This window comes from Ambystoma mexicanum, chromosome 12 (genome assembly GCF_040938575.1).
Source record: "Ambystoma mexicanum isolate Mex_15411 chromosome 12, UKY_AmexF1_1, whole genome shotgun sequence".
In the NCBI taxonomy this organism is placed as follows: Eukaryota; Metazoa; Chordata; class Amphibia; order Caudata; family Ambystomatidae; genus Ambystoma; species Ambystoma mexicanum.
The window spans coordinates 44331762-44358032 of record NC_090936.1 but is presented as its reverse complement, the minus strand read 5'-3'; the positions used below and the strand labels follow the sequence as shown (position 1 = coordinate 44358032).

Sequence of the window (26271 nt, the reverse complement as noted above, 5' to 3'; positions counted from 1 at the left end):
GCTGGTTTCCTCGATCTTCACCGACGTCGATCTTCGGCGTAGGGTGGAAGAGAACGGGGAAGTTTCTTTACAATCATTTTTTTTTATAATTGGCTAATGCCAAGGGAACTCTGCAACATGCGTCCGACTAGTATGACGGAAAAAAACAATCTGAGGGTCCTACACGCGTGAGGGATCATGGGTACAGGGGACGTCACATTAGGGATAGTTGTCATATATCGCCCAGGGAAAGTATGGAGCAGATGGGCGCTATGGAAGAAGGACTAGACTCCGAGTCACTGCAAGGTGCGGTCTAGTCTTTCTGTTGTACTGCCTACAAGTACCTGAAAATGGAGAACACCTGTGCGTTGCAACTTTCTTGCTGCCTACGTGAGTACACCTCGCTTGTGCTCTGCCTCCAGTTGTTTCTCTGTGTTTCCTGTGCCTTCCCTCCCTGTTCGTCTGCCCGTGTCTTTCAGTTACCGCTGTTCGCGGTTTCCTCCTCCCGTTTATTCCGCTTACCTGTTTGTATTCTGCCTCCGCTGTTTATCCGCGCTCTGCGCTGCCTTCTAATACTTACACCTGCTTCAGCGTCTCTTCTGCCATCGGACGCTCTCTGCTGGGAACACTTCGTGGTTCAAGTTCTTTGGAGTACTGTACTGTTTGTGCTGTTCCGCACTGGAACGTTATTTCCTATTCACAAAGAACACTTACCAGTGCATGCTGGTTATTGAAGTACGGATACACGCCAACAACTTCCTGCCAACTACAGCTACATAAACTTCCTGGGTTTTTCGGCAAGGCTTTTCCCTGGTTTGGGGTGGGCTCCCCGGTGTCCCCGCTGCCGGGCTAATTGCTTATAGGCAAAGTGGCCTCCGGGGGAGCTCGCTCCTATTTCGTCAAACAGAAGAATAAGATCGTCAAGACAAAGACAGCCTGGAGGGAAAAGCCGGAAAGCTCATCAGACGAATCCGTAAAGACCCACACAGAATCATCAGGTGAGGAGTGGGCTAGTGGGAAGGAAAGTGTGAGTGATAAACCTACAGAATCTGAGAGATTGCAACGCCAAGAGAAGATGGCTAGTCTTGAACAGTACCAGGAGATGGTTAACGCCATACAAGCTCTGAGGGTTGAAGTAAAAACCCTAAAAACTGATAATGCCGCATTGAGGCAACAGAGAGAAGATTCCAGAGGAGAACTACCTCCTTTATCCCTACCTTGCGGTAAATTTGAGGGAAACCCCAGGAAATTAAAGGAGTTTCTGGATGCCTGCACAATACACTATACTTTTCGGCCCAAGACATACGAGTTGGATCGAACAAAAGTGGGTTTTCTAATTTCGAACTTAGCTGGTAATGCCCTAGCCTGGGCCACCCCACTAGTGACAAACTCAGACCCAACGTTAAATAACTATGGTGCCTTTGTAACACGTTTCAAAGAAAGATTCGAGAGACCGGAAGTCTTATTCTCCACCTTTGAAAACCTGTTAGACATATGCCAAGGAAACTCAGACATACAGACATATGTTACCTGTTTTCAGAAGGTGGCAAGTGAAGCAGTTTGGCCAGAAACGGCGCAGCAGGCTATTTTCCGTCGGGGTCTGCATGAAGACATAAAGGATGAACTGGCCAGAGTAGCCAGACCTGCTTCATTTCAGGAACTCGTGTCATTGGTATTACAGATAGAATTCCGCATATCGGAAAGGAAAGCTGAGAAGAAGAAGCCCCGGTCTTTAGTACCTTTCACTAGCCTACCCTCAGTACCTGAAAGGGTTCAACACGAAGAACCAATGCAGATAGGAACTGCTAGAGGACCACTTACAGCCAACGAACGGAAGAGACGCAATGATCTTGGACTTTGCATGTATTGTGGGTCCAACACACATTTGCTGCGAAATTGCCCAGAAGTCCCTCCCAGAAAACAGGGAAACGAAAGACCCCAACCTTGAACAGGGATAAGGAAGGGGAGACATCTATGCATCCCTGTCCAATGCTCAGCCAGCTTTGATCAGCAATAACACACTGATGGTGGTTAAGATTACGTTAGACTGGCACTCTACCAAACCCATTGAATGTTTAGCTATGCTGGACTGTGGAGCTGCGGGCAACTTTGTAGATGATAAGTGGGCTAATGAACACCACCTGCCTCGACGCCCTAAGATCAAACCGATTCCAGTAGAAGGCGTGGATGGCACACCTTTGACATCCGGACCAATTTGTCAGGAAACACAGGAATTACGGGTCAGAGTGTCAAATCATTCTGAGTACCTATCTTTCGATCTCATTCGAGCGGCTCATTTTCCAGTCATATTAGGCATACCATGGCTCAGAAAACACAACCCGGCAATTGACTGGCAACTTAACACAGTAGAGTTCAGATCCACGTATTGCTCTCAACAGTGTTTGATTAATGAACCCGCTTCGTCCTGTGTACTTCCAACAATACAAAATACCGTCCTCGGTGTCAATACAATTCCCATCCAGTACCTGGAATATGAGGACATGTTCTTAGACACCCAACCGAGGAATCTTCCTCCTCATCGGAAAGAAGACTGCAAAATCGAACTAATTCCGGAGGCTGAAGTACCCTTTGGAAGGATGTTCCCTTTATCTCTACCTGAAAAGGAGGCATTGAGGGAATACTTGTCAACCAACCTACAAAATGGCCTCATACGGGAATCCTCATCGTCAGCAGGGGCATCTATTTTTTTTTATCTCAAAAAAAGGAACCACGGAACTAAGACCCTGCATAGATTACCGGGGTTTGAACAGTCTGACTATACGAGACAGGTATCCTATGCCCTTAATGAAAGACATTATTGAGGCAGTCCAAGGGGCACACCTCTTTACCAAATTAGATCTTCGAGGAGCTTATCACCTACTTCGTATTCGTGAAGGGGACGAATGGAAGACCGCTTTCAGGACTCCCCTGGGACACTACGAGTATAGGGTTATGCCCTTTGGTTTGGTAAATGCACCGTCCCAGTTTCAACGCTTCATGGACAAGATATTCGCAGATATGTTGTATTCCTCAGTTGTGGTTTATTTGGACGACATCCTCATATTCTCAAACACTCTGACTGAACATCGTCAACGTGTCAAAGAAGTTCTCCACAGGTTAAGACATAATAGTCTATTGGCCAAACCTGAAAAATGTGTTTTTGAAGTTACTACGGTACCCTACTTAGGATTCATCCTCTCCGAAGATCGGGTACAGATGGATCCAGCCAAAACTCAGGCTATAACACAGTGGTCCACACCCAATTCAGTTAAGGATATACAAAGGTTTTTGGGACTTGCAAACTTTTATCGCAAGTTTAAACCGAACTTTTCGGACATCATCCTTCCTATTACAAATCTCCTTAAAAAAGGAGTCAAGTTTCTCTGGGACCAGAAGACGGATCAGGCATTCCAAAGGCTTAAGGAAGCATTTGTGACAGCGCCTATCCTGAGACAACCGGATCAATCCTTACCATTTATTGTCGAGACCGATGCTTCAGGAGGAGCGATTGGAGCTGCTTTGTTACAAAAGAAAGAAGATGGGTTGGAACACCCTATAGCTTATTATTCCAGAACCCCTAGTCCCAGTGAACGAAATTACTCAGTGCTGGAAAGAGAACTTCTGGCCATAGGACAGGCCTGTGAGGAGTGGAGGCACTTATTACAAGGAGCTGTTTGTCCTTTCCAAGTTCGTACAGATCACCAGAATTTAAAGGTGTTACAGAAAATGGAATGCCGAAATTCCAGACATGCCAGATGGGCTTATTTTTTTTCTCAATTTGATTTCGTAATCACCTATTTACCAGGAAAGGATAACTCATTAGCAGATGCCCTTTCCCGCAGTCAAGGGAGTGAATGTGGAGGATATCAAGGTCCAGAAATTCTTCTAGCAGGGAAAAGGTTCATCAATATGGTTAATACGTTCCTTCAACAAGTACAGAAAGCCCAAAAGAATAACAGAAAGATAGACGACTATGGAATGACCCAAAGAGGAAATCTAACGTTTATGAAAGATGCTTTATTCTTACCCACTCAGGATCTACAAGAACAGGCCATGGCTTGGTGTCACGACATCCCATCAGCAGGACACAAAGGTCAACTTGCCACCATGGAACTGGTGTGTAGACAGTTTTGGTGGCCTACCATGAAAAAAGACATCAAAGAATATGTGGCTACGTGTCCCATATGTGCTCAGAATAAATATGCTTACTGTAAGCCATTAGGCTTACTTCAACAGGACGTTCTACCAGATGGGCCGTGGCAACACATTTCCACAAACTTTATTGTAGACCTTCCAGTTTCCAATGGACATACGGCCATAATGGTCACTGTGGATTCATTCAGTAAACTAGCGCATTTTTCACCATTGAAAGGTCTACCGACGGCAAGTATCACTGCGGAGGTGTTTCTGAAAGACGTGGTTAGGTTACATGGTCTTCCGCAATCCATAGTCTCGGATAGAGGCTCACAATTCACCTCGAAGTTTTGGACTGCCTTGTGCAAGACCTTGGGTATAAAAAGATCACTGTCATCAGTATTCCACCCTGAGAGCAATGGGCAAACTGAACGTCTTAATGCAACATTGTAACAATACATTAGGTGCTTCTGTAATCAGGAGCAAAACGATTGGTTTCACCTACTTCCTTATGGCAGAATTCTCTTATAATAATACAAGACATTCCTCGACAGGCACGAGTCCTTTTTTCTGTACCTACGGTTTTCATCCTAGACACATTCCTCTGTTTGGTCCGGTGTCTACTAACATTCCCTCTGTGGACCATCTTTTGGACACCCTTCAGACCCTTCACAAAAGAACCAGGTCTAATCTTGAAACCTCCCGTCTAGAGAACAAGAAGTGGGCTGATCTCAAGCGAAGACCCAATCCACAATGGGACATTGGTACCAAGGTATGGTTATCCACCAAGTTTTTGCCCAGATGGGTACATCAAGGAAAGTTTTCTCCCCGTTTTATCGGACCTTTCAAGATTACTGCCAAAATCAATCCAGTTGCCTTTCGATTGGCTCTTCCTGCAAAGCTCCAAAGGATACATCCAGTGTTTCACACCTCTTTACTAAAGGAATATGTGGAAGATCCTCGAAAAAGAAGGAAGAGAGGAACCGGTAACCTACCCATTGAAACACCGAAGGAGTATGAAGTATCCAGATTATTGGATTAAAGATACAAGAAAGGCACCTTACAGTATCTAGTATTATGGAAAGGATACCCAAGGTCAGAGAGTTCATGGGAACCGGTCAGTCACATCTCTGCATCCCAACTCATCCGAAGGTTTCATCGGCTACACCCGGGTAACCCGGGGGAGGACCGCTGAGAAGGGGTCATACTGTCATATATCGCCCATGGAAAGTATGGAGCAGATGGGCGCTATGGAAGAAGGACTGGACTCCGAGTCACTGCAAGGTGCGGTCTAGTCTTTCTGTTGTACTGCCTACAAGTACCTGAAAATGGAGAACACCTGTGCGTTGCAACTTTCTTGCTGCCTACGTGAGTACACTTCGCTTGTGCTCTGCCTCCAGTTGTTTCTCTGTGTTTCCTGTGCCTTCCCTCCCTGTTCGTCTGCCCGTGTCTTTCAGTTACCGCTGTTTGCGGTTTCCTCCTCCCGTTTATTCCGCTTACCTGTTTGTATTCTGCCTCCGCTGTTTATCCGCGCTCTGCGCTGCCTTCTAATACTCACACCTGCTTCAGCGTCTCTTCTGCCATCGGACGCTCTCTGCTGGGAACACTTCGTGGTTCAAGTTCTTTGGAGTACTGTACTGTTTGTGCTGTTCCGCACTGGAACGTTATTTCCTATTCACAAAGAACACTTACCAGTGCATGCTGGTTATTGAAGTACGGATACACGCCGACAACTTCCTGCCAACTACAGCTACACAAACTTCCAGGGTTTTTCGGCAAGGCTTTTCCCTGGTTTGGGGTGGGCTAATTGCTTATAGGCAAAGTGGCCTCCGGGGTAGCTCGCTCCTATTTCGTCAAACAGAAGAATAAGATCGTCAAGACAAAGACAAAGACAGCCTGGAGGGAAAAGCCGGAAAGCTCATCAGACGAATCCGTAAAGACCCACACAGAATCATCAGGTGAGGAGTGGGCTAGTGGGAAGGAAAGTGTGAGTGATAAACCTACAGAATCTGAGAACAGTATTACTGGCACACCCTGGTTCGACGCCCCTTTTGAGTTTCGAAAAACAAACTGTAATACTCTGCAGCTTCCACTAGATGTCGGCCTATGCACAGCATGTGATCTAAGCAGATTCCACAAGCCTCAGAAATATATATATATATATATTCACGGTTATAGGTCAAAGTATCGAATCAAAAGGATCAAATGACAAAAGGGTTGAATCAAAAGGACCGAAAACAAAAAGGTTCGAAAACATTTTTTTGGGGGGGGGGGGGGGGGGCTAACCCCCTTTTTTGTGGTAAAAACCACTTTTTTTTACCTAAATGAAAAGAAAATGTCAAACCTTTTTTTTCGATCCTATTGACTCTCACCTTTTGCATTCAATCCTTTTTGTATTCAATCCTTATTCAATACATAGCTAGCCTCAAGAATACTTTGTCTGCTTACGTTTCTTTGCATCTGTACATGTGTAAAATAACTTGATATCTTCATTGTTTCTGTAGCATAAGCCTCTTCATCTCAAGCTTGAGATGTTACTTATCTTTGATACTTACTTGAAGATTATAGAATATCTACGTTTTCTTGTCTCTGCATCTCTTCTAGGTACGTCAGTCTTACTTCGTGTGACGTCACCAATCTGCACGTGTTTCACATTCTGGTTCCCAATATATAGGCAATATGGGTGAGATGCTTGTGGGGGAGGGGGGTACTTGGTCTATACTTGATCAAGCGCTTAGGGAAGCGCAAAATGCGTTGTGTTTCAGGATTTCCCCATGGTGTGCTGTCACTGTTTATGTGTATGGTAATATCTTTACTAAATTGAATAAACTTGCTTCTAATTTTGGATACAGGTTTTTTATTTCTACTTTTGTTGAGCTTGGGAGATGCCGATTACCTCACGAAGAGTGCAGTTTTCTTTGCTCTATTTTTGTGGCTATATATATATATATACACACACACACACACACACACACACACACACACACGTTGGCGCATTCTGCAACATGTTCACTACATAGCAAACCTCAAGAATACTTTGTCTGCTTGCATTTCTTTGCATCTGTACACGTGTAAAATAACATGATATTGTTGTTTCTGTAGCATAAGCCTCTTCATCTCAAGCTTGAGATGTTACTTATCTTTGATCATTTCTTTTTGCTTATAGAATATCTGTTTTCTTGTCTCTGCTTCTCTTCTAGGTCCATCAGTCTTGCTTCGTGTGACATCACCAATTTGCTCTTTTGCTCATTCATCATTCTTCTTCTGGGATTTCATTCAAATGGCTATCATACTGTCACCTATGCAGGTATGGCTTTCTTAATGGGGACCTATCTCCAGGATTGTCCTTGGTATTGATATTCTCACTGGTACTGCATGTGTTTCACATTCTGGTTCCCAACATATAGGCAATATGGGTGTGATGCTTCGGGGGTGGGAGGGGGTGGGGAGGTTACCTGGCTCCTTCTCTACAGTATATTGATGATATCCTGATGGTGTGGAAAGGTACTCTTGAGCAGCTTAATTCATGTTTTACTTACCTTAACATCAATGACTTTGGTATATTACTTACCTGCACACCAAGCTGTACTCAAATAGATTCCTTGGACATCAGAACTTTTGTTACACCACTTGGTTTAGAGACCACCAAGTTGCCACAGAAAATCGGTTAATACCAGTATTCCAAACGGCGAATATATAAGGGCACGCCACAATTGTTCTGAAATCTGTGTTCAAACATGAATATCGGTTATCACACAACAGGTTTGAGCCCTGGGGATGTCCATTCACTTCACTGCAACAGGTAGAGAAATTCACATTGCAGACCCCTAGGAATATATACCCAAGGCTAAGCCTTCTAATCAGGAAGATAAAATACTGAGATTTACCACCCAGTTCAGCACTGACAGTTGTGAAATATACTAAGAGACATTGGTATTTGCTGCTATTGGATCCCGATATTAGAAAGTGGATCAGTACTTGTCCAATTGTTTTTCATCAAAAAACGCCCACACTCAGGAATTTGGTAAATCCATCCTTCAAACCAATACCCACCCAAAAAGAAATCCCAACTGTTTGACTTTCAGCCAGGCTGCAGGCTTTCGCAAATGTGAGCTCTGCTCCATGTGCCGGCTTGCCTTCACCACCAACTCTTATGATTTGTACACCTTAGGCATGCACCATATCCGACAATTTATCAATTGCTGCACTAAGTATGTTGTGTATTTTATCATATGTGTTTGTCAAAGGATTTACATTGGTAGTATAATCAGAAAGCTCTATACTTGGATCCGTGAACCTTTGAGCATGCTTGGTGACAGGATCCTAAATACCCATTATCCAAGCATTGGCAAGAGAAGCACCAAATGGACAATAAGGACCATATCAGATTCACAGGACTCATGTCTGTTTCTTGTGGAACCAGAGGAGCAGACTGTGAACTTCAATTGCGACAGGCCGAAGCGCGTTTAGCATGTAAATACAGAACGTATTCCATGGTCTCAACTCTATCATGAATTACCAGGTTACTCACCGTAGTGACCACCTTACTTCTAGTCCATAGTCCCCTTTCTTTCATACTTATGGGACATCTCTCCGTCCTGTGGGACGGGACCGGAGCACTTTGTAAAAAGCATCCACATTTTTTTCAAAATGTGTCCCTCCTCTCTTTCCTGCGCGGGGCCCGGCACGCGACCGTAACCCCGCCCACCTTGTCTCCGCCCCACGCATCGCCCATCAGTGCTTTTCTATCGCAGGGTCAAGACCCATTAGCAATAACAGAGGAACCTTATTAGAGGGGACGGCGGGCGGGCATATGGAGGAAAGGGGACTATGGACTAGGAGTAAGGTGGTCACTACGGTGAGTAACCTGGTAATACTCCTACGTCCCGTCCCCTTTCCTCCATACTTATGGGAGATTCCCAAGCACTCCTTACAGGAACTATGGGTGGATGGAAATACCCCTTACTGAAACAGGTTCTTCAGCACAGCCTGGCCGAACTGAGCGTCAGCTCTAGAGATCATATCGAGGCAGTAATGCTTACAGAAAGCAGATGGGGAGGCCCAACTAGCCGCTTTAGCGATGGACTACCAGGGAACATACTTCTGAAAAGCAACCGCGGCTGCCTTGCCTCACACCTGGTGTGCATGGATACCTTTAGGAGGTTTCAGCTTTTGGACGGTGAAAGATTCCGTGATACAGGCGGCAATCCATCTGGAAATGGATGCCTTAGACGCCGGCCTGCCCTGAGGTTTACCGAAGGTCACAAACAGTTGGGAAGAGCTCCGAAGCTCGGAAGTCCTGTCCAGGTAGAACTTAAGAGCTCTTCGGACATCCAGGCAGTGTAGAACCCTTTCTGCCTCAGAGGCAGGGTTCGGTAAAAAGACCGTAAGGGAAATCGATTGATTCAGATGGAATTCGTCACTTCCTTTGGTAGGAAAGCCGGGTTCGTCCGAAGGACTACCTTGTGCTTGTGAAAGACCAAGAAATGATGCTCCACCGACAATGCCTGGATCTCTCACTCTCCTCGCTGACGTAACAGCTACCAGAAAGGACACTTTCCAGGACACGTACTTGAGGTCAACCGTAGCCATTGGCTCAAAGGGTTTATGGTACAGCGCCGTCAGGACTACATTTAGGTCACAAGGCGGGTGCAGACTACGAACCGGAGGGTAGATGCGTGTCAAGCCAGCAAAATGTTTCTTGACTACCGGGTTAGTTAAAGAATAAGAACACCGGTCTGTAGAGAGGTAAGCGGAAATCGCCGAGAGATAAGTCCTGCAAGACAGAACATGAACCCCTGACTCTGCTAGGGAGGATACGAAGGACAGCACCGTGTAAATCGTCGCCACCCTCGGGTCCAATTCTTTCTCCAAACACCAATGACAGAACCTGAGCCATTTACTCTTGTATTGGGATCTGGTCGAGGGTTTCCTGGCTGACTGGATAATACGCATGTTATCCGCAGACAAACCCAAATGCTCTAGGGACGTGAACTCAGGCACCATGCCGCCAAGTTGAGCGATTGTGGGGAGGGGTGCCACATCTGCTGTTCCCCTTGGTGAAGAAGATCTGGAGTTACTGGTAACCTGATCGGCGGACACACCGACAGGTGTTGAAGTTCTGAGAACCAAAACCTGGCCGGCCACCACGGAGCTATCAGTAGAAGAGAACAGTTGACAGAGCTCTTCAACTTCCAAATTGTTTGATGAACTAGGGGAAGAGGCAGGAAGGCATAAGCTCTCATGTTGTGCCATGGAATCTCGAGTGCGTCCCCCAGAGAGGATGCTCCCAGCCCCCCTCTGGAGGCGTACTGAGGAAGCTTCTTGTTTAACGCAGTGGCGAAGAGGTCCACCTCCGGTGTGTCCCAATGCGAGAAAATCCATGAGAGGATCTCTGCCTTCAACTCCCACTCGTAGCTGACCACTGTCCGCCGGCTGAGGGCATCCGCAGTGACATTCAGCCGGCCCGGGATGTGCACTGCAAGCAGCCAGACCCCATGAAGCACGGCCCACTCCCAAATCTGGATGGACAGGTCCACGAGAGGGGGGAGACTTCGTTCCCCCTTGCTTGTTTATGTAATACATTGACACCGCGTTGTCCGTTCTTATGCGGACCACCTTGTTGACAATGAGAGGTCTGAACGCCTTGAGCGCCAGAAAAATTGCCAGAAGCTCCAAATGATTTATGTGCAGGAGCTTGTCCTGAGGTCCGAGACCTGAAGAAGATCTAACGTCGCACCCCACCCCAAAAGGGAGGAGTCTGTCGTGATCGTCACCATGGGGGCTGGGTCCTGGAACCCCATGCCCACTGACAGGTTGCTGAGAGATGACCACCAGTCCAGGTCCACTCTCATGGAATCCGGAATCATTATCCGCTTGGAATCCGGGTCCCCAGCCTGACGCCAGGAACTCCGAAGAGCCATCTGGGTCCGTCTCATTTTGAGATGAGCAAGAGGAAGAGCCAGTACACACGAGGCCATGAGGCCCAGAAGCCTCTAGAACCACCAGGCCGACATGCTCTCCGACTGCGCAAACATCTGACACGTGGCCAACAGATCCGATTTTCTGACCCCGGTCAGGTACACTCGGCAGTCTATCGTGTTCCAACGAAAACCCAGGAAAGTCAGGTCCTGTGAGACCGTCATGGAGGATTTCCGCCAGTTCACCGACAGCCCAAGATGGAACAGGAGCTGAAGGAGAGACTGGAGGTTGTCCGCTGCTGCCAACGGACAAGGGCTGCGTAGAAGCCAGTCGTCCAAATAGGGATACACATGGATACCCTGGAGACGAAGATAGGCCGCAATCACCGACATCATCTTCGTGAAGACATGGCGCCAAACTGAGGCCAAAAGCAAGCACCCGAAACTGGAAGTGCTCCTCTCCTAAAGAGAAACAGAGGTATCTCCTGTGTGGATTCCAAATCAGGATATGCATGTACACATCCTGAAGATCCACCACGCTGAGACAATCGCTCGTCTGCAAAGAGGAGCGAATCTGGCCGGGCGTGATCATCTTGAATTTCTCTTGGGGTAGGAAAAGATTGAACTGGGAGAGGTCTAGGATGGTGCGCAGGCCAGCCTGGTTGGGTTTGGGCACCGTAAACAGCACGGAGTAGAAGCCCTCCCCTCGCTCCCCAAGGGGAACGGGTTACACAGCTCTGAGGTGCAGAAGTTTCTGAACCTCGGCCTTGAGGGAGGGTGAGCCCGACAGCTGAAAAGGAGGGTTGAGGGGTGGGGTAGGGGGTAAAGGTAAGCGGAAGCCCGCCCGAGCGACTGACAAGACCCATCTGTCTTCTGTGATGGCCTGCCACGCCTCCCAATGAGATGCAATGCGTCCTCCCACCGCGGTCTCGTGCGTGCGCGGAAAACCCTCTTTTGGCAGGTTTATTGGTGGCGGTGCCACCTGAACCTGATGAGGCTGAGGAGCGGGAGAAATACTGCGTACGCTGTTGTCTACGGCGGTTATTCCCCGCAGGAGTATCCACTCTGCGAGAATTGCGGTCGAGGAAGCCCCTAAAACCAGAGGAAGGTCGACCTTGCGACAATAGCCTTTGAGCCTTGAAGGGAGCTTTAACCAGGACAGACAATGATTTAGCCGTCTGAGTGCTGTCTTTGGTTTTGGTGAGCTCTACATCAGTAGAAGAGTGAAAAAGCTCCTTACCATCAAATGGAAGGTCCAGAACCTTGTCTTGCACCTCCTTCGAGAACTTAGTGGCATGCAGCCATGCTTGCCGCGAGGTATCAACCCCAAGCATCAGACCCCGAGCCGAGGTGTCTACGTGATGAGCCGCAGCCTCCAGGAGATCCTGGGCCAAGACCCTGGCATCAGAAAGGCCTCCTCTGAAATCCTCCAACTTCTCGACCGGAATGTGCTCCTCAAACTCCGACAGACCTCTCCACATCCGCATGTTAGCTCCCGCCAAAATCAATTCTGCATTGGCCTGCCTGAGCTGTAAGGCCGAATTGGCAAAGATTTTCCTCCCTAGGGAGTCCAGGAGCTTGTCCTCCTTTCCCAAGACCTGATTAGCCGTCGCGGAGGAGGATGCTGCAGGCCTGGATTGCAAAGTAGCCGCAGCCACCACTGTGGAGGAGGGAGGCGGACAAGACGACAAGGCCACTTCTTCTGAAGAATGTAGCCTGTACCTCGAGTCAATCTTTTTATTGACAAAAAGTCCCCAGTGTGGCTTTTCCCAAACTCTACGGACCTCGGCCAGAACGTCCTTCTACAAGAACAGGCCGGTACGCTCCAAAGGAGACAAGGTGAACGCCCCAGAAAGCACACCCTCCTGCGGAGCAGGTGCCTCGGGCACCGGAACATCTAAGAAACTCATCATTTCCAGCACCCGGTCATGGAAACCTCTGATAGAGCGGGGAAGGTCCTCGTTGTCCTGATCGCCTTGAGGGTCATCTGACAAGTCAGGATCCTGCTGAGCCATGTCAGGCACTGCCTTGTCCACTGGGGACAATGGTGGCACAGGCGGATGCGCAGGGGGAGGCACCATGGGCAAGGGAGGCGCCGGCGGAACCACCGTCGGGACGGGTGGAGCCGGAGGCGCGGGTGGACATATCTCCTTGAAAAGCCCTTTGGAATATTCCCTCATGGGGTCGGTGCGCATAAGTGCTTGAAAATTACTGAAAAAAGCATCCTCAGGAGATTGTTTCGGAACCTGAGAAGGCCCCTCATGAAGTGGACAAATCCAGGGACGTAAAGGAGAAGGGTGCCACATCGGCCCCTCCACCGACGAATCCACATAAATCAAGGGAGCCGCCCCCGCGGGCAACGAAACATTGTGCGGAAGAGGCATCCGGGCGTTCCAATCATAAACCGGCCGTTAAGGATGCGCACAAGGGACCTTAGGTTCACCCGAAGGACCGAACCCTACACCAGGGGCCGTAGGGGTAGTACCTAAAATGGCCGCCGTGGTCGTGGCGGGAACGGCCGCCATTTTGTCCTCATCTGAGGGGAACTGCAGCACATGAGGAAGTGAGTCAGGGGTCCCCATCGATGGGTCAGGGGTCTTAATTTTAGCCTTAACGTAAGGAACCTCGGCAGAGCCGGTACTATGAGGCCTGGAATGTTTCTGCGACATACCAACCGCCAACTGAGCCTTCGAAGGAAGGGCCTCGGCACTGCCGGTAAAAGAAGAAACTTTCTTCTTTGCCCCCTCAACAGATCTGGTGTCACCACAAGAGCGGGAACGGTGCACTGTCACGGACAGGGCCTTGCCCGGCCCCTCAGAACTGTTAGTATCCTTAGCCTCTGTACGAGGGACCTCGGACCTAGGCCCGGTAGAAGCCTTATCGGCACGTGCCTCCAACATCCGTTCGGTAACCTCAACCCCAGCCAAGACCTCAGGGCGCACCTGGTTTTGTTTTTGAGGGAAGCCGAAAGAGCGGCCTCAGAGCAAGCTCCGGTACCCCACGACTCAGTAGAACTGGGTCTACAAACAGCCCCCACGGGAGGGGCCTCGGAGCGTATTCCGGTGGACACAGGCCCCTTACGGAGACCCTCAGAGAAAACTCTGGTAGAATTAATAGGCCCGACAGGCACATCACGGCGAACCCCGTTAACAGAGCGATCAACGCCCCTCCCGGCACGAGAGGAACCCGGAAAGGTATCCCCCGGCCGGGGTGCTCTGAAAAGTAAAGCACTTACCAAGCGTTTTTTCTTCACGTCGATGAACGCCTGAAAATGCGAAGGAGGAGTCCGTCCGAACACCACCTCCCACCGCTCTAACCGATGTTGAAGTGCCCGGACCGAAAGGGAGTCACAGTAAAAACAGGAGTCCCAACGGTGTTCCGGACCCAAACACTCTAAAACAAAGAGGATGGGGATCCTGACACGATGAACAGTCTGGAAAATCTAGTTTAAAAGACATAGACAGACTAGTAAACGAATGCTAGCGAGAGCTAGAGAGGGAAAGAAAGAGAAGAAAATCTTCCGAGGATGCAAGTGCGTCCGGCCCCGATCGTGCAGAGAAAAGGACTGATGGGCGATGCGCGGGGCGGAGCCAAGGTGGGCGGGGTTACAGCCGCGTGCCGGGCCCCGCGCAGGAAAGAGAGGAGGGACAAATTTTGAAAAAAATGTGGATGCTTTTTACAAAGTGCTCCGGTCCCGTTCCACAGGACGTAGAGATGTCCCATAAGTATGGAGGAAAGGGGACGGGACGTAGGAGTATTTAGTGTTTTTATTTAAGCTTGTCTCATCAACCTACTGTGTACCTGCCTTGCCTGCTAAATGTATGATTTCTACTTTCAACCTATCACTGCGAGCTCAGTGCTTGTCTTGTAAACGTATTCCTTTCAATAACTACATGTGAGCAAGCACCCTTTGTATGTTGCCCCCAAAACAAACTTTTGGGCTCTCGATCAGATTGCAAGTAGATGTTTGTATGTTTTCTTTTATACGGCATACCTTTTATCATGATACAATTTAAATAACCAATCATTTTAGACAATGTCCTACAAATCCTCTTACAGGTATAATCCACATACATAGTGGTGACAAGAGTTTTGTGTTTCATTCATTAGATCAGTGCAAATTATTCTTGTTCCCCCCCCTGTCGATCACTTTATACTGGGGGATTTTGTGAAGTAGCAACTTCATATTCGCCACGGTGCATCTGTTGTCGTATATCTTCTCGGTCAACACATAAATAACCAATTACAGTGATATTTACTGTGTCACATACTTTATATAAAATAGCATTTTGCTTATTTTATTAACTGCCGAACAATGAGTTTATTTTTCTTTTATATATCTAGTTTTCAAAACTGCCCCTCACCATTTTTGTTTCTTGCATGATCAAATTAAAGTACTTCATCCCTTGGGCCGTTTTATTAATTGGCAAAATCACGTGACACTAGGCCATTTTGACATTTATATTGAAATGTTACTGTGAGTAACACAAGTGCTTATCTGCACAAGTAACACACTCTGTACTAATTGTTTCATAACATTATAGCTTTTTGACAATTCCTTGCATCAATCAGGATTTATAAGATTGCCTGATGTCATTCAAGTCCTTTATATTTTTTTTCCGAATTAATTGACTAACGTAATAGCATTACATTCATGCGCCACTCTTCGATTAATTAAGAGTAGATTTGTACTACATGTAGGCCGTCTGGGTTTGTTGTTCCAATATGGCCACCCGCATACACAAGCTACCACTTCTAACATGCACGTTACACGTTACACTTATCATGTGGCCATGCTACTCCCCTTAACAAAGCACATATAGCTTGGCATTTTGAACTCTTGTTGGACCGCCGAATCAGAATATGCCTGAAATGATTAGCCTGCATGCGCCTGGCACTGCCAGGCTGAGGTAAGCTCTACATCCTCAAACCGTCATTCCTCGAAAAACCCTTTCTTTCAATCCACATGCTATAAGGGCCTCTTACTCACACTTGACCATTACTCTCCTTTTAGTACAATTGTTCAATGAACCCTGCCCATACCAAAAGGTCCATATGCTGACTTCGACATACCTTCATTCTGAAATTCACTGGTAAAGTGCTTTCAATGAGTTTCCCAATGTCTATTTTTAGAACTTGAATTCACTGGGGGCTACCTAGTTAAACTTACTAATTATTCCTATTAAAGCATCTACCTCCGATGAATGCTGAATTCACCCTCAATGGCTGCACATAGCTGTATCTCCTAAGCACTGGTAAGATGTTTCTTCTTAGCATGCACTACTATACTTGATCATGTCCATTATATTCTTTCATATCATCTGGCCTTTTTCCTCGCTTCCTTCTTTCTCAGACCCAACTGGGCTCTCAATGAAAGCTATCACCAATATTGACAGAAAGGTTGCTCTACCCCTGAGGTAGCTCTCCTTTGCTACCCGTTCGGTTAAGATAAGGCATATTCTCATATCAAACATGAATAATAGTAGAGCCAGCGCAGGTGGTCTTACAGTTCATCGCCCTCTTTGTAGTTTTCATGTGAGTATGTGTGTCTGGAATCTTGAGTGATGCACTCAGGAGATGGCATGGTAGACGTTGATATAATAGTTAACTGCTGTTATGTCAAGAAAATGCTTATAATTTCTGAATGTTGGCCTTTATGCACATCTCCATTGAGAGAATGACTGAGGGGTAATGAAGGACCACACAACCAACAGTCGCATACACACTTTCCAAAAGTGAAGTGCCTGCTCACACTTTTTGTGCATCCCACCCAATCCGAATAAGTGAGCAGGTATTTCAAGTGGCACTTCTTGTAATGTCATCTGGCTTATTAAATATGTCTGCGGTCTGTGCATCACAGAACCAACCCAATCTGTGAGCGATTTCTGCCTCCAAATTACACCAATAGGAGCAAAGACCTTGCTGGGTTGTGTTTGGAAATACCACATACATCAAACCACAGGAGCTTTGATTTGCCCATGAAACCCCACACCAGCCTGGAACACTATCCGGAGAGACTTGAACACCTTAACTTAGCACAACTCAAGACCTGAACACCAGCACCAATCACATTCAACAAAAGCTTTGGGACTCAAGGCTATCTAAATTATGCTTAGCTCTCATACTTCTCAAAATTGGGCCCGATTGCTTCAGAACTCATTATCTCCAGGAGGGAAGCCAAACAAAACCTGGCTTCTTACCATCCGTCCACTTAACCAATGCCTGACCCTGACTGGAAAACCCAAGGACCCACGTCTGACCCTAACGACATCACCAAAAGTCAAGAATGGCCCAGAGAAAGTAAAAAAACAAGGGCAGGGACACTATAAATCACAGACAGTGTGAGTAACTACTGCCAGACAGGAGGTCTCTACCAGGGTAGAGGGAAGGACTGAAAAACATGATTGGTTTGTAATACTATAAAAGCCGCCGTGGGGGCTCAGTCAAAAGCAAATCCTTGTTCTGTTGGGTAAAACCTGGGCAAAAAAGAACTTTTACATGTTCTTGAGTCATTTGTTGATCTTGGGCTGTGACATTACATAGAGCATTTTTTTCCATACACTGTGGCAAGGGAAAACATGCAATTGTTTCACATACACCATAATGCAGAATAAACAAGAAGCATGTGAACATGAACGAAAAGCAGAGTATGGAGAGCATGGAAGAGTACTGTGTTCATTAATATTGCTACACGGAAATACCTAAAATAAATAATAAGTTACCTTCATAGGGGAACGTCCCATAGGTGAAGGGGAAATCGAAGCTATATTTCTGTTAGGTGAAGCTAAAAAGAAAATGCAAATCATTCATCAATATACAAAACACAGCATCCAGATTAATTATATACAATTAGCAAGTAGTGTGTTATGAAATACCTAAAATCAGAAGGAAGACCATTCTAAATGTACACCTCTCCATTGTCAAGAGTGCTGTGCAGTACAGCGTGAAATAAACTTGCCATATTGAAATAAATTAGAGGTTGGCAGGAGCGGCTAGGGTTTTCCACATTTGAGGCCATGAATAAAAGTAAACGTTACTCACGCTCGTTTTGGTTTCCTTGCCAGCATAAGCTAGCAGTGCAGCTTTGATGGGCTGGCAGCATTTCTCATATTCTGATAGGCCTGCTGTACTGTTGGACATGACCGTTAAGGCTTCAAAAAGTAACTTTTATTGGCGGAGTACAACCAATGTGGATTGTAGTGCCTGCTGCATGGTAGTGGCTAAAAGAGTGCCAAGCGCAAACTGTCCGTCAGACATGAGAGTGGAGATTAGATGCAGACATTTTATTTGTCATGCATTTCACTGAACAAGTCAATTACCTTGGCAATGTTCCTCTAACAGATGCAATCCAAGTTCCCAGCCTAAGTGTCCAAGATTGCACTACTGCATTGTAGTCTATTTAATATAAGCATATAGGCCTTTATGTAGTCCAGGGAGAGTATCCCAAAGGAAAGGAGCATGTCTTTCTCAAGTGTAGAGCAACCCGTTCAGATCATCTGGCCTCCATCAAACAGCTATCAGGTCTGGAAAGACCTGGCTGCTTTCCCTCCACTAGTTTGTGAACACTCGCGGGGCCATTGTTAGGCCAAACAGAAGTGAATTGAAGGCTTATGTATTCCTCACATGATGTATCGCAGGTACCCTTTGCAGGGGTACTGTAACCAAGTCCACTGCTGACCTTGCGGCTGGACGGTGTGGGCACCAAGAGGCTGCCATACACTATGTGCTGCTAGGCCAGAGGCCAGCGTGCAGAGGAACCCCTGGTGTTAGGAAAGATGTTCTTTTTGCTGCTTTCCTCCAATGCACTTCTATGGTGAACCCTTTATTTTCGCTCTGTTTTGCTTGTTGGCCTGACATTTTGGAGGTAATTAAAGCCCTCTGCATTACTTCCCTTTGTTTGTGCTAATTTTTATGGGGAACCTGATCAGATCCTAAGACTACCGTTACCGGGAGATTATGTCTCCCGTGGTGAATTTGTTGTATTTCTAAAGCTGCACGCATCATCTTAAAGTGAAATGTTGTTAGGGTACTTTGTATCCTTTTAACTTTTTCTTTCAAAACTTTGTTGTTATAAATACAATGGGCCTGATTCACAGAGCTTTTTCCAATGAGTTGCCCCATTATAAAACACTAGGCCCAATGTGTTCAGGATGGGCTGGTGGCAGCGGATATTTTTCTACCATGTTTTTAACTTTTTACCTGTGCACTTTTGCATTTTACCACATAATTTAATTATGAGCATCATATACTCAAAAATTGCTGTGCCCTCAGATTTTCACCTCTCCTTTAGCCGTGATGTTCTTTGTCCTTCTCTTGGGTTTGGAACTGCCATATATTGAATGCACTTTCCGGGGGAGAGCTTCTGCTTTCCCGGGCAAAGTGGCAGTGTGTTTATGTGACCTCATGTGGGGGTTGGCACTGTCTTCTCCCAGTCCACATCTGACCCAAAGTGTCTGTTGCTGGGAAGATTGTGAACCCAGTAGCTATCCATAATTGGATAGCCATTGCCAGTTGGAATGGTGCAGATCCTTACCACTGGTGGGTCTGGGCGCACTTCCAGTTCAAATCCTGAATAAAAGGAGGACTCCCGCAGCCATTTGACACATCCTATTTGGAGCCAAGACCTCTACGAAGACGTGCAGCCTGCTGAAGACCTTAGGAAGACTGCTGTAGTTGACCACAGTGCCTGCTGCCCAGTCCCCGGGAAGCCCAGCTACTCTATCTTGATTCCAAGAAGGCCCTAATCAGTGCTTCAACCCCTCGACCAGTGGGAACAACTAGTCTTCAACCTTGCTGGAGGATCCGTGCTTGCTGAGCCTATGGAGTTGTCCCTAGAACACCCAGTGGACTAACCAGCTCTTTCCTAGGCTACAGCACAATAGCTGTCGCCATTACGAGTGCATCCTTGGAACTTGGACGATATTAAACTTATGCTACAAGTCACCTGCTTCTGCATTTTCAGCCTTCCAATCCCATCAGCATTCGTACAGGGCCTGCTCCTTTGTTTGCCAGCCAAATATCGCCTGTTGCTGCCTGACCATGGAACCTCTAAAGAGGTCTCTGGGAAAATCAGCAAAAGAGTGGTAAGTTAACATGCCTGTTACTGCCGCCTCCCTCTCCTCCACAGGGTTACATGGGTCCTGGCACTATCACTCACTTGCCTTACTAAGATCAGTGGTGGTCTGGTGAAGTATCCCCCCTGGGTCTTCTCTAGTGTGCTGATAATAGGGAAGATATTTACCTGAACTTTTTGTAACTTGTGGAACACTTAATCGCAACGACTGGCATAGCACAATCTAACAGTAAACCTACCAGAAAAGTATAATTTGTGGAACAGGTGACTCTAGGGCACTATGCCCCATTCCATCTCAGAGCTGCACTTACTAAGGGTCAGTAATCTAATTCTAGGATTGCTCCCAAGTGGGTTTACTATAATTCTCTACATGTACTGGCAGCCTTCTCGGAGTGCTTTCTCTCTGCATTTCCTGATTGTAATCTGTATGCATCTTGCACACAAACCACTTGGTGTGTTAGGGGATGGCTGGTGCTTTTCTGAGGATCTCAGTGTGTTAAACTTGGATTTCCAATCTGTTTATTGGCTTGTAAAGTACCTTATGGAGGGATGATTTGTGAGTTTCCAATCCATTTATTTTGGGCTGGTTGGTTGTTTTCAGAGGGATATTTCTGTGTTTTTACTATGTTTTGCAATGTGTTTTTTAGCTGACCTGCAAGTATGGTTTCCATGGCTTTGTGTTGAAGTCCTTTGTTCGTTTCTAGCTTGCTTCCCCCACCCCACACCCACACCCACCGCTTGACAATTGGCTAAGGCAGTCTTTGTGCCTTTGTGCTGGCAGCCTTCTCTGAGAGCTTTTCCTCTGCCATCTCCCAGCCACCTTCATCCATTCCCTGTCCCTCCCTCCCCACTGCCAATGTGGTTCTCATTGGCCCGTGTCCCCTCATGTGACCGAAACAGCTGCATTTCAGAGTCCCTGCCAGGGCACCCTTGCTGGGCAGCTGGCGCAGAGCCCAAGGCAAAGGGGCAGCTCCACTCTGTATTTGCTCGTGTTTGCCTGGGATGCCTGACACAGGCAACCTACAGCAACTTATAAGGTATGTGTGGTGTGAGCGGGGGGTACAGCCATCACTGTACTCAATTAAAACCCACCACTCTAATTACCAATTTTGCATTTAGCCTATTTATGTATGGTAGCCATAATTTGCATTTAGCAAAATTGTGTATGGTAGCCATTATGTGCATTTAGCCTAATTGTTGAAGATAGACATATTTTGCATTTAGCCCAAATTGTGGAAGGTAGCCATATTTTGCACTTAGCCTAATTGTGTAAGGTTGCCCTATAGTTGGCCATTGTGCTGAACTGAGCTGCGCATGAAATTTAGCTGTTGTGCATCACATTTAGATAGGATTGTGAATATTAGCCCTGCACAGCACCTCGAATACTAGTATGTAGCAATCCCCCACTATCAATTCGGTCTAGCTGAACACAATCTTACTACCTTGCACATCGCAACGACCATTAGAATGCAGCTATCCCCCACGATAAATTTGGCCTAGCTGCACATATAATCCCACATACTCTACTCATTGCACAGCAACACTCTGCTACCTTTCTTTGACTCGGCTAGAGTTCAGTGTCTTTCCTGATCATCATAATAGGTTGGCCTCTCATAATCCACATTTTATTTTATTGTTTAAAGTGCAGACCTAGCTCGAGAGCTGCAGAGCGCTATACAGAGTGTGGGTAGCTGGCATTTGGGCTGGCATCTTTCAACAGTAGCGCAGTGCTGTGAGGTCTGTGTTTTGGAATGTGCATCCACTCGAATTAGTCCTTGGGCAGGTGTTGGTGAAAGAGCATGTTTTGAGAGATTTGGGATTTGGGAAACTGTAGAATTGTTGGGGCATTCCGAGCCAACAACGGGATAGAATTTCAGAGTGTGGGTGTGTGCAGTACCCCCTGGAGCATTCCAAGTGCGGAATGGCAATACCAAATAAAGGATGTCCGGCCCAAATAACTAGGCAAACTCAAAGAATATGAAAAATACTACTTTATTAGCAGCTCAATAAAGTAGGGCAACCTGGCAAACAACCAGATTGTAGCTCACACACTCTCAATGCATTTCAATTACACAAAGACTTTATACCTCAATGTATGTCAGTTATGAGGTCCCCATACGTGGCAAATAGTAAAACCTATCTGGTGGAGGGATTGGTTAGGGGAACCTATATTCTGTATACGTATTAGTAACATCATTGGCTGCCCCTTATCTTGTAGGATGGCCTTAAACGCCCTCTAATTACTTAAGATACAGATGACAGCATAATGCCAGCAGCGTATAGGCTACTGCAACAATGAATAATACACCATAGCATAGACCCTCATGATTGGTTGGCACTCTTCCAACCTTGGACATTTGACTTGTTAGCAGCACAGAAGCAACAAACTCCAGCTGCAGGGGAACAACGTCTGCCAACTGCTTTTCTTAGCTAATTAGCCTACCATCCCTCATAAATTAGGCCCTAAGCCAAAGTTTCTTGTTTGTAGTTGACCTTGCTGACTGTTCTCTTCTGAACTTTTAAGGGGGTGAAGGTGCATTGCTATATTCATCTGGAGCTTTATGACTAGGTCGTATTTCCTGGTCCTGCACCACGTGTTAGAGGACCATGATTTTGTCCATTCTGACCTTTTATTTTGTGCTATTTAATTCAATTATATTGGGTACCATGACTCCTCTTGGCCTCTGGAGACTTGGTTGGTGCGCCTTGCCTGCACTTTCTGCATCTTTGATTGTCCAATACTTGGCACTCACAATTGTTCACTCCTTTACTTAATCTGAGAAATATATCTTATGTACATGGCCTATCATCTTCAACTTCATTCTTTCCTCGCAGTTGCTTCTTGTTGTAGCATCCTTGATCTTAAGCCAAGTGTGATAAACTTGAAGCGTTTCTCCCAGGCCATTCCCGAGGATCTTTTGTTCAAGTGGCCAGGGAAGGGCCATCGCTCTTGGATCCCAACCCTGGGGCGGACGAGCGAAGGAGGATCACCTGGGTAGGGGGTCCTTGGGAGCTATGGAAGACACGTCCTCGGGCGAGACATGGTATTCCCCCTCCCCTACTCCAACGTCCTTACCCAATATCCCCTCAGCTTTTGTAGGATGTTCCCCACTCGCTATTCCCAAGTCCCCCTTCCCAGTCATAACTCTAAGAAACATTATCTGAATTGTCCATTCTATTTGAAACCCTTTCACACTTATTTTCTACCACATTTTGCAAAACACTACACCTCCTATAATCCACACCTTTCCTATCCTACTGACATGACTGAGACGAGGAAGAATAAACCTGGAGCAATGAGGGTTACCCACGGAACACCATTAGCCATTAGTTCCTATGGAAAAAACCCATGTTGGCACATCAACAAGGCCAGGCAGGATCAGAGACTCCACCCCAATCATCTACACCTGCAACCAATTAACTTTCCCCACCTGGATAAAAGGCAGAGCTCAGAAGCACACATTGAGCAAGGCTGGTGTCGATGAAGGGTGACTTCTGCAGAGCGGCAGCAGCAGCTAGAAACCCAGAGGCTGTGAGAGTAAAGTAAAAACTCAGATAGCCAAAGAGGGCAACTGCGTTTTTGCAAAACCAGATGAAAAGTCTGCATGTTCCTTCATTGAAGCCGTGAGGAGAAGCCTGGTCCCCTCCCTGTGAAAGACTGAGTTGGGGATGTGTGCTGAAAGTAGAAGACTGAATTAAGGAGGTGCGAGAACGCAGACAGACCATTGAGTAACGCAGCCAGTGAGTGAGAAGGGAATAGTTTCTTACCTGTAACTCCATTTCTCCAGCATTGGTATCTTTCATGGATTCACATGCTTGGATTTCATGGATTCACATGCTTAGAATATTCCCCGTCGTCAGACTGGGACCCCTCGGTACACATATATAGCCTTTTTCAAAGGAAAAACTTTCGACACTTTTGTGTCCTATCTACGTCCTTCTAGGACCCGCCTACGCATGCTCCGAAAGGCCGTGCTAGTATAAGAGGCCCGCCCCCGCGGCTCCCCTTCAGATTTCGGCCCCTCCAAAGTAGGAAGGGTTAAATTTATCACATACATTACATACGGGGAGGTTGGCGGGCGCATGTGAATCCATGAAAGATACCAATGCTGGAGAAATGGAGTTACAGGTAAGAAACTATTCCCTTCTCCAGCATTGGATCTTTCATGGATTCACATGCTTAGAATAGATTGTATAGCAGTAACGCTTGAGACGGCGGTGAGAATGTAATGTAACAATATATATCCTCACCCTACTACACAATGCATATCTCCCGTAGGGATAAGTTAAGTCATATAACATTGCCCACATAAAGTATATCGCCCTTAAGAGGGTAGATAACCAAATCTCCACAGGGAAGAGCTTACCTTACTGAAACAAATGGCGCAGGACAGCTCTTCCCATCTGCACCTCGTCTGCATGCTGCCTGGCAAGGCAGTAGTGGCGGGTAAACGTGTGGGGCACTGACCATGCCGCCGCTTGGCATATGTCCGTCAGCGGAATCCCAGCCCATAACGCTGTTGAGGAGGACATCGACCTTGTAGAATGAGCTCTAGGATGTCCTTGCAGTGGCCTTCCGGCCTTAGAGTGACAAAAAGCAATCGTCGACGAGACCCATCTAGCCAGTCCCTGTTTAGAGATCGCTTTTCCTCTCGTCGACGGACCATATGCGACGAACAGTTGCTGAGTAGCCCTGATGTCTTGTGTACGATGTAGGTAAAATTTCAGGGCCCTCTTAACGTCCACGGTATGAAGAGTTTTTTCTGCTGCCGATGATGGAGTGGCGAAGAAAGTAGGCAGAACCACAGATGAGTGTTTGTGGTATATCGTCGGAACTGATTCGGGACGAACATAGGGTTAGTTGCCAGGACTACCTTGTCCTTAAAGAATCTTAGGTAGGGCGGGTCCACGACCAGCGCTTGTAGTTCTGAGATACGTCTGGCTGATGTGATAGCTATCAGGAATGCCAACTTCCACGAAATGAATTTTATGTCGGACGTGGCCATTGGCTCGAAAGGGGTTTCATCAAGCCTGCCAACACTGTGTTGAGGCTCCACGTCGGGGGGAAAACGTTTCACCGGGGGAAAGGCTCGAAATAAACCCCGCATGAAGTGTTTTACCAGTCTGTCACTGAATAGAGGAGACGACTGCCTCTTCCTTGTGAACCTCGAGAGGGCTGCCAGCTGTACCTTTATCGACGAGGGGGACAATCCCTTTTCTGCCAAGAGGAGCAGGTAAGGTAGAACTTGTTCCGGCGTCACCAACAATGGTTATAGGCCCCGTTGTCCTCTACACCATTAACAGAATCTCCGCCACTTATAGGAGTAAGATTTGTTAGTAGAAGGGGCTCTAGCCGCCTGTAGAATTTTTTGGCAATCCTCTGGCGCCGAACTCCGAGAAGTCAGGAGCCAGGACGTAAGGTTGAGACTGTCCGGGTCGTGATGCCACACCGTGCCTCTGTCCCGGGATAGAAGGTACGGGACTTTCGGAAACGCTATGGGATGTTCCAGCGATAGATGGAGGAGGTCTGAGAACCACGGTTGCCTCGGCCAGTATGGTGTCACTAGAATCACCCGGCAATTGTATCTGCGTATCCACTGTATTGTTTTCCGTATGAGGGGAAACGGGGGGGAAAGCATAGAGGAACATGTCCGTCCATGGGAAGGAGAACGCCTCCCCCACCGATCCCTCTTGGGGCCATCTGCTTGCAAATTGCTCGCATTTCTTGTTGTCTTTGGTCGCGAAGGCGTCCAGAGGGGGGTGACCCCATTTCTCGAACACTTTCCTCAAGTGACCCGTGTCCACTTCCCACTCGTGTATCTGGGCCATGCTTCTGCTGAGGGAGTCGGCTTGGCCGTTCCTCACTCCTGGAAGGTGATGAGCCACGAGGGAAATTTCGTGTTTCGATGCCCAATGCCATGTTTTCTGGGCTTTTATGGAAAGAGTCCTCGATCGTGTCCCTCCTTGTTTCCTTAGATAAAACATGGCTGTTGTATTGTCGGTCAGTATTCGCACTCGCAAACTCTTGATGTGTGGTAGGAACGCCTTCAAAGCCCATCGTACCGCTCTGAGTTCCAGTACGTTTATGTGTAGGAGTAACTCCGTTGGAGACCAGCGACCTTGCGTTTGGAGAGCACCCATGTGCGCTCCCCATCCGGTTAGGGA

General features: G+C 47.1%; 1 protein-coding gene across 4 annotated transcripts in view; it reads right to left on the bottom strand.

Annotated features, from left to right (window-relative positions):
* Window positions 1-26271, bottom strand: part of DOCK4 (dedicator of cytokinesis 4) — a 2129281-nt gene that overhangs the window by 40827 nt on the left and 2062183 nt on the right. For all 4 annotated transcript variants that reach the window (XM_069627915.1, XM_069627916.1, XM_069627917.1 and 1 more), the window contains one exon: window positions 17756-17817. In XM_069627915.1, coding sequence (XP_069484016.1) covers window positions 17756-17817 — 62 coding nt within the window. The remainder of the gene's footprint in view (window positions 1-17755; window positions 17818-26271) is intronic.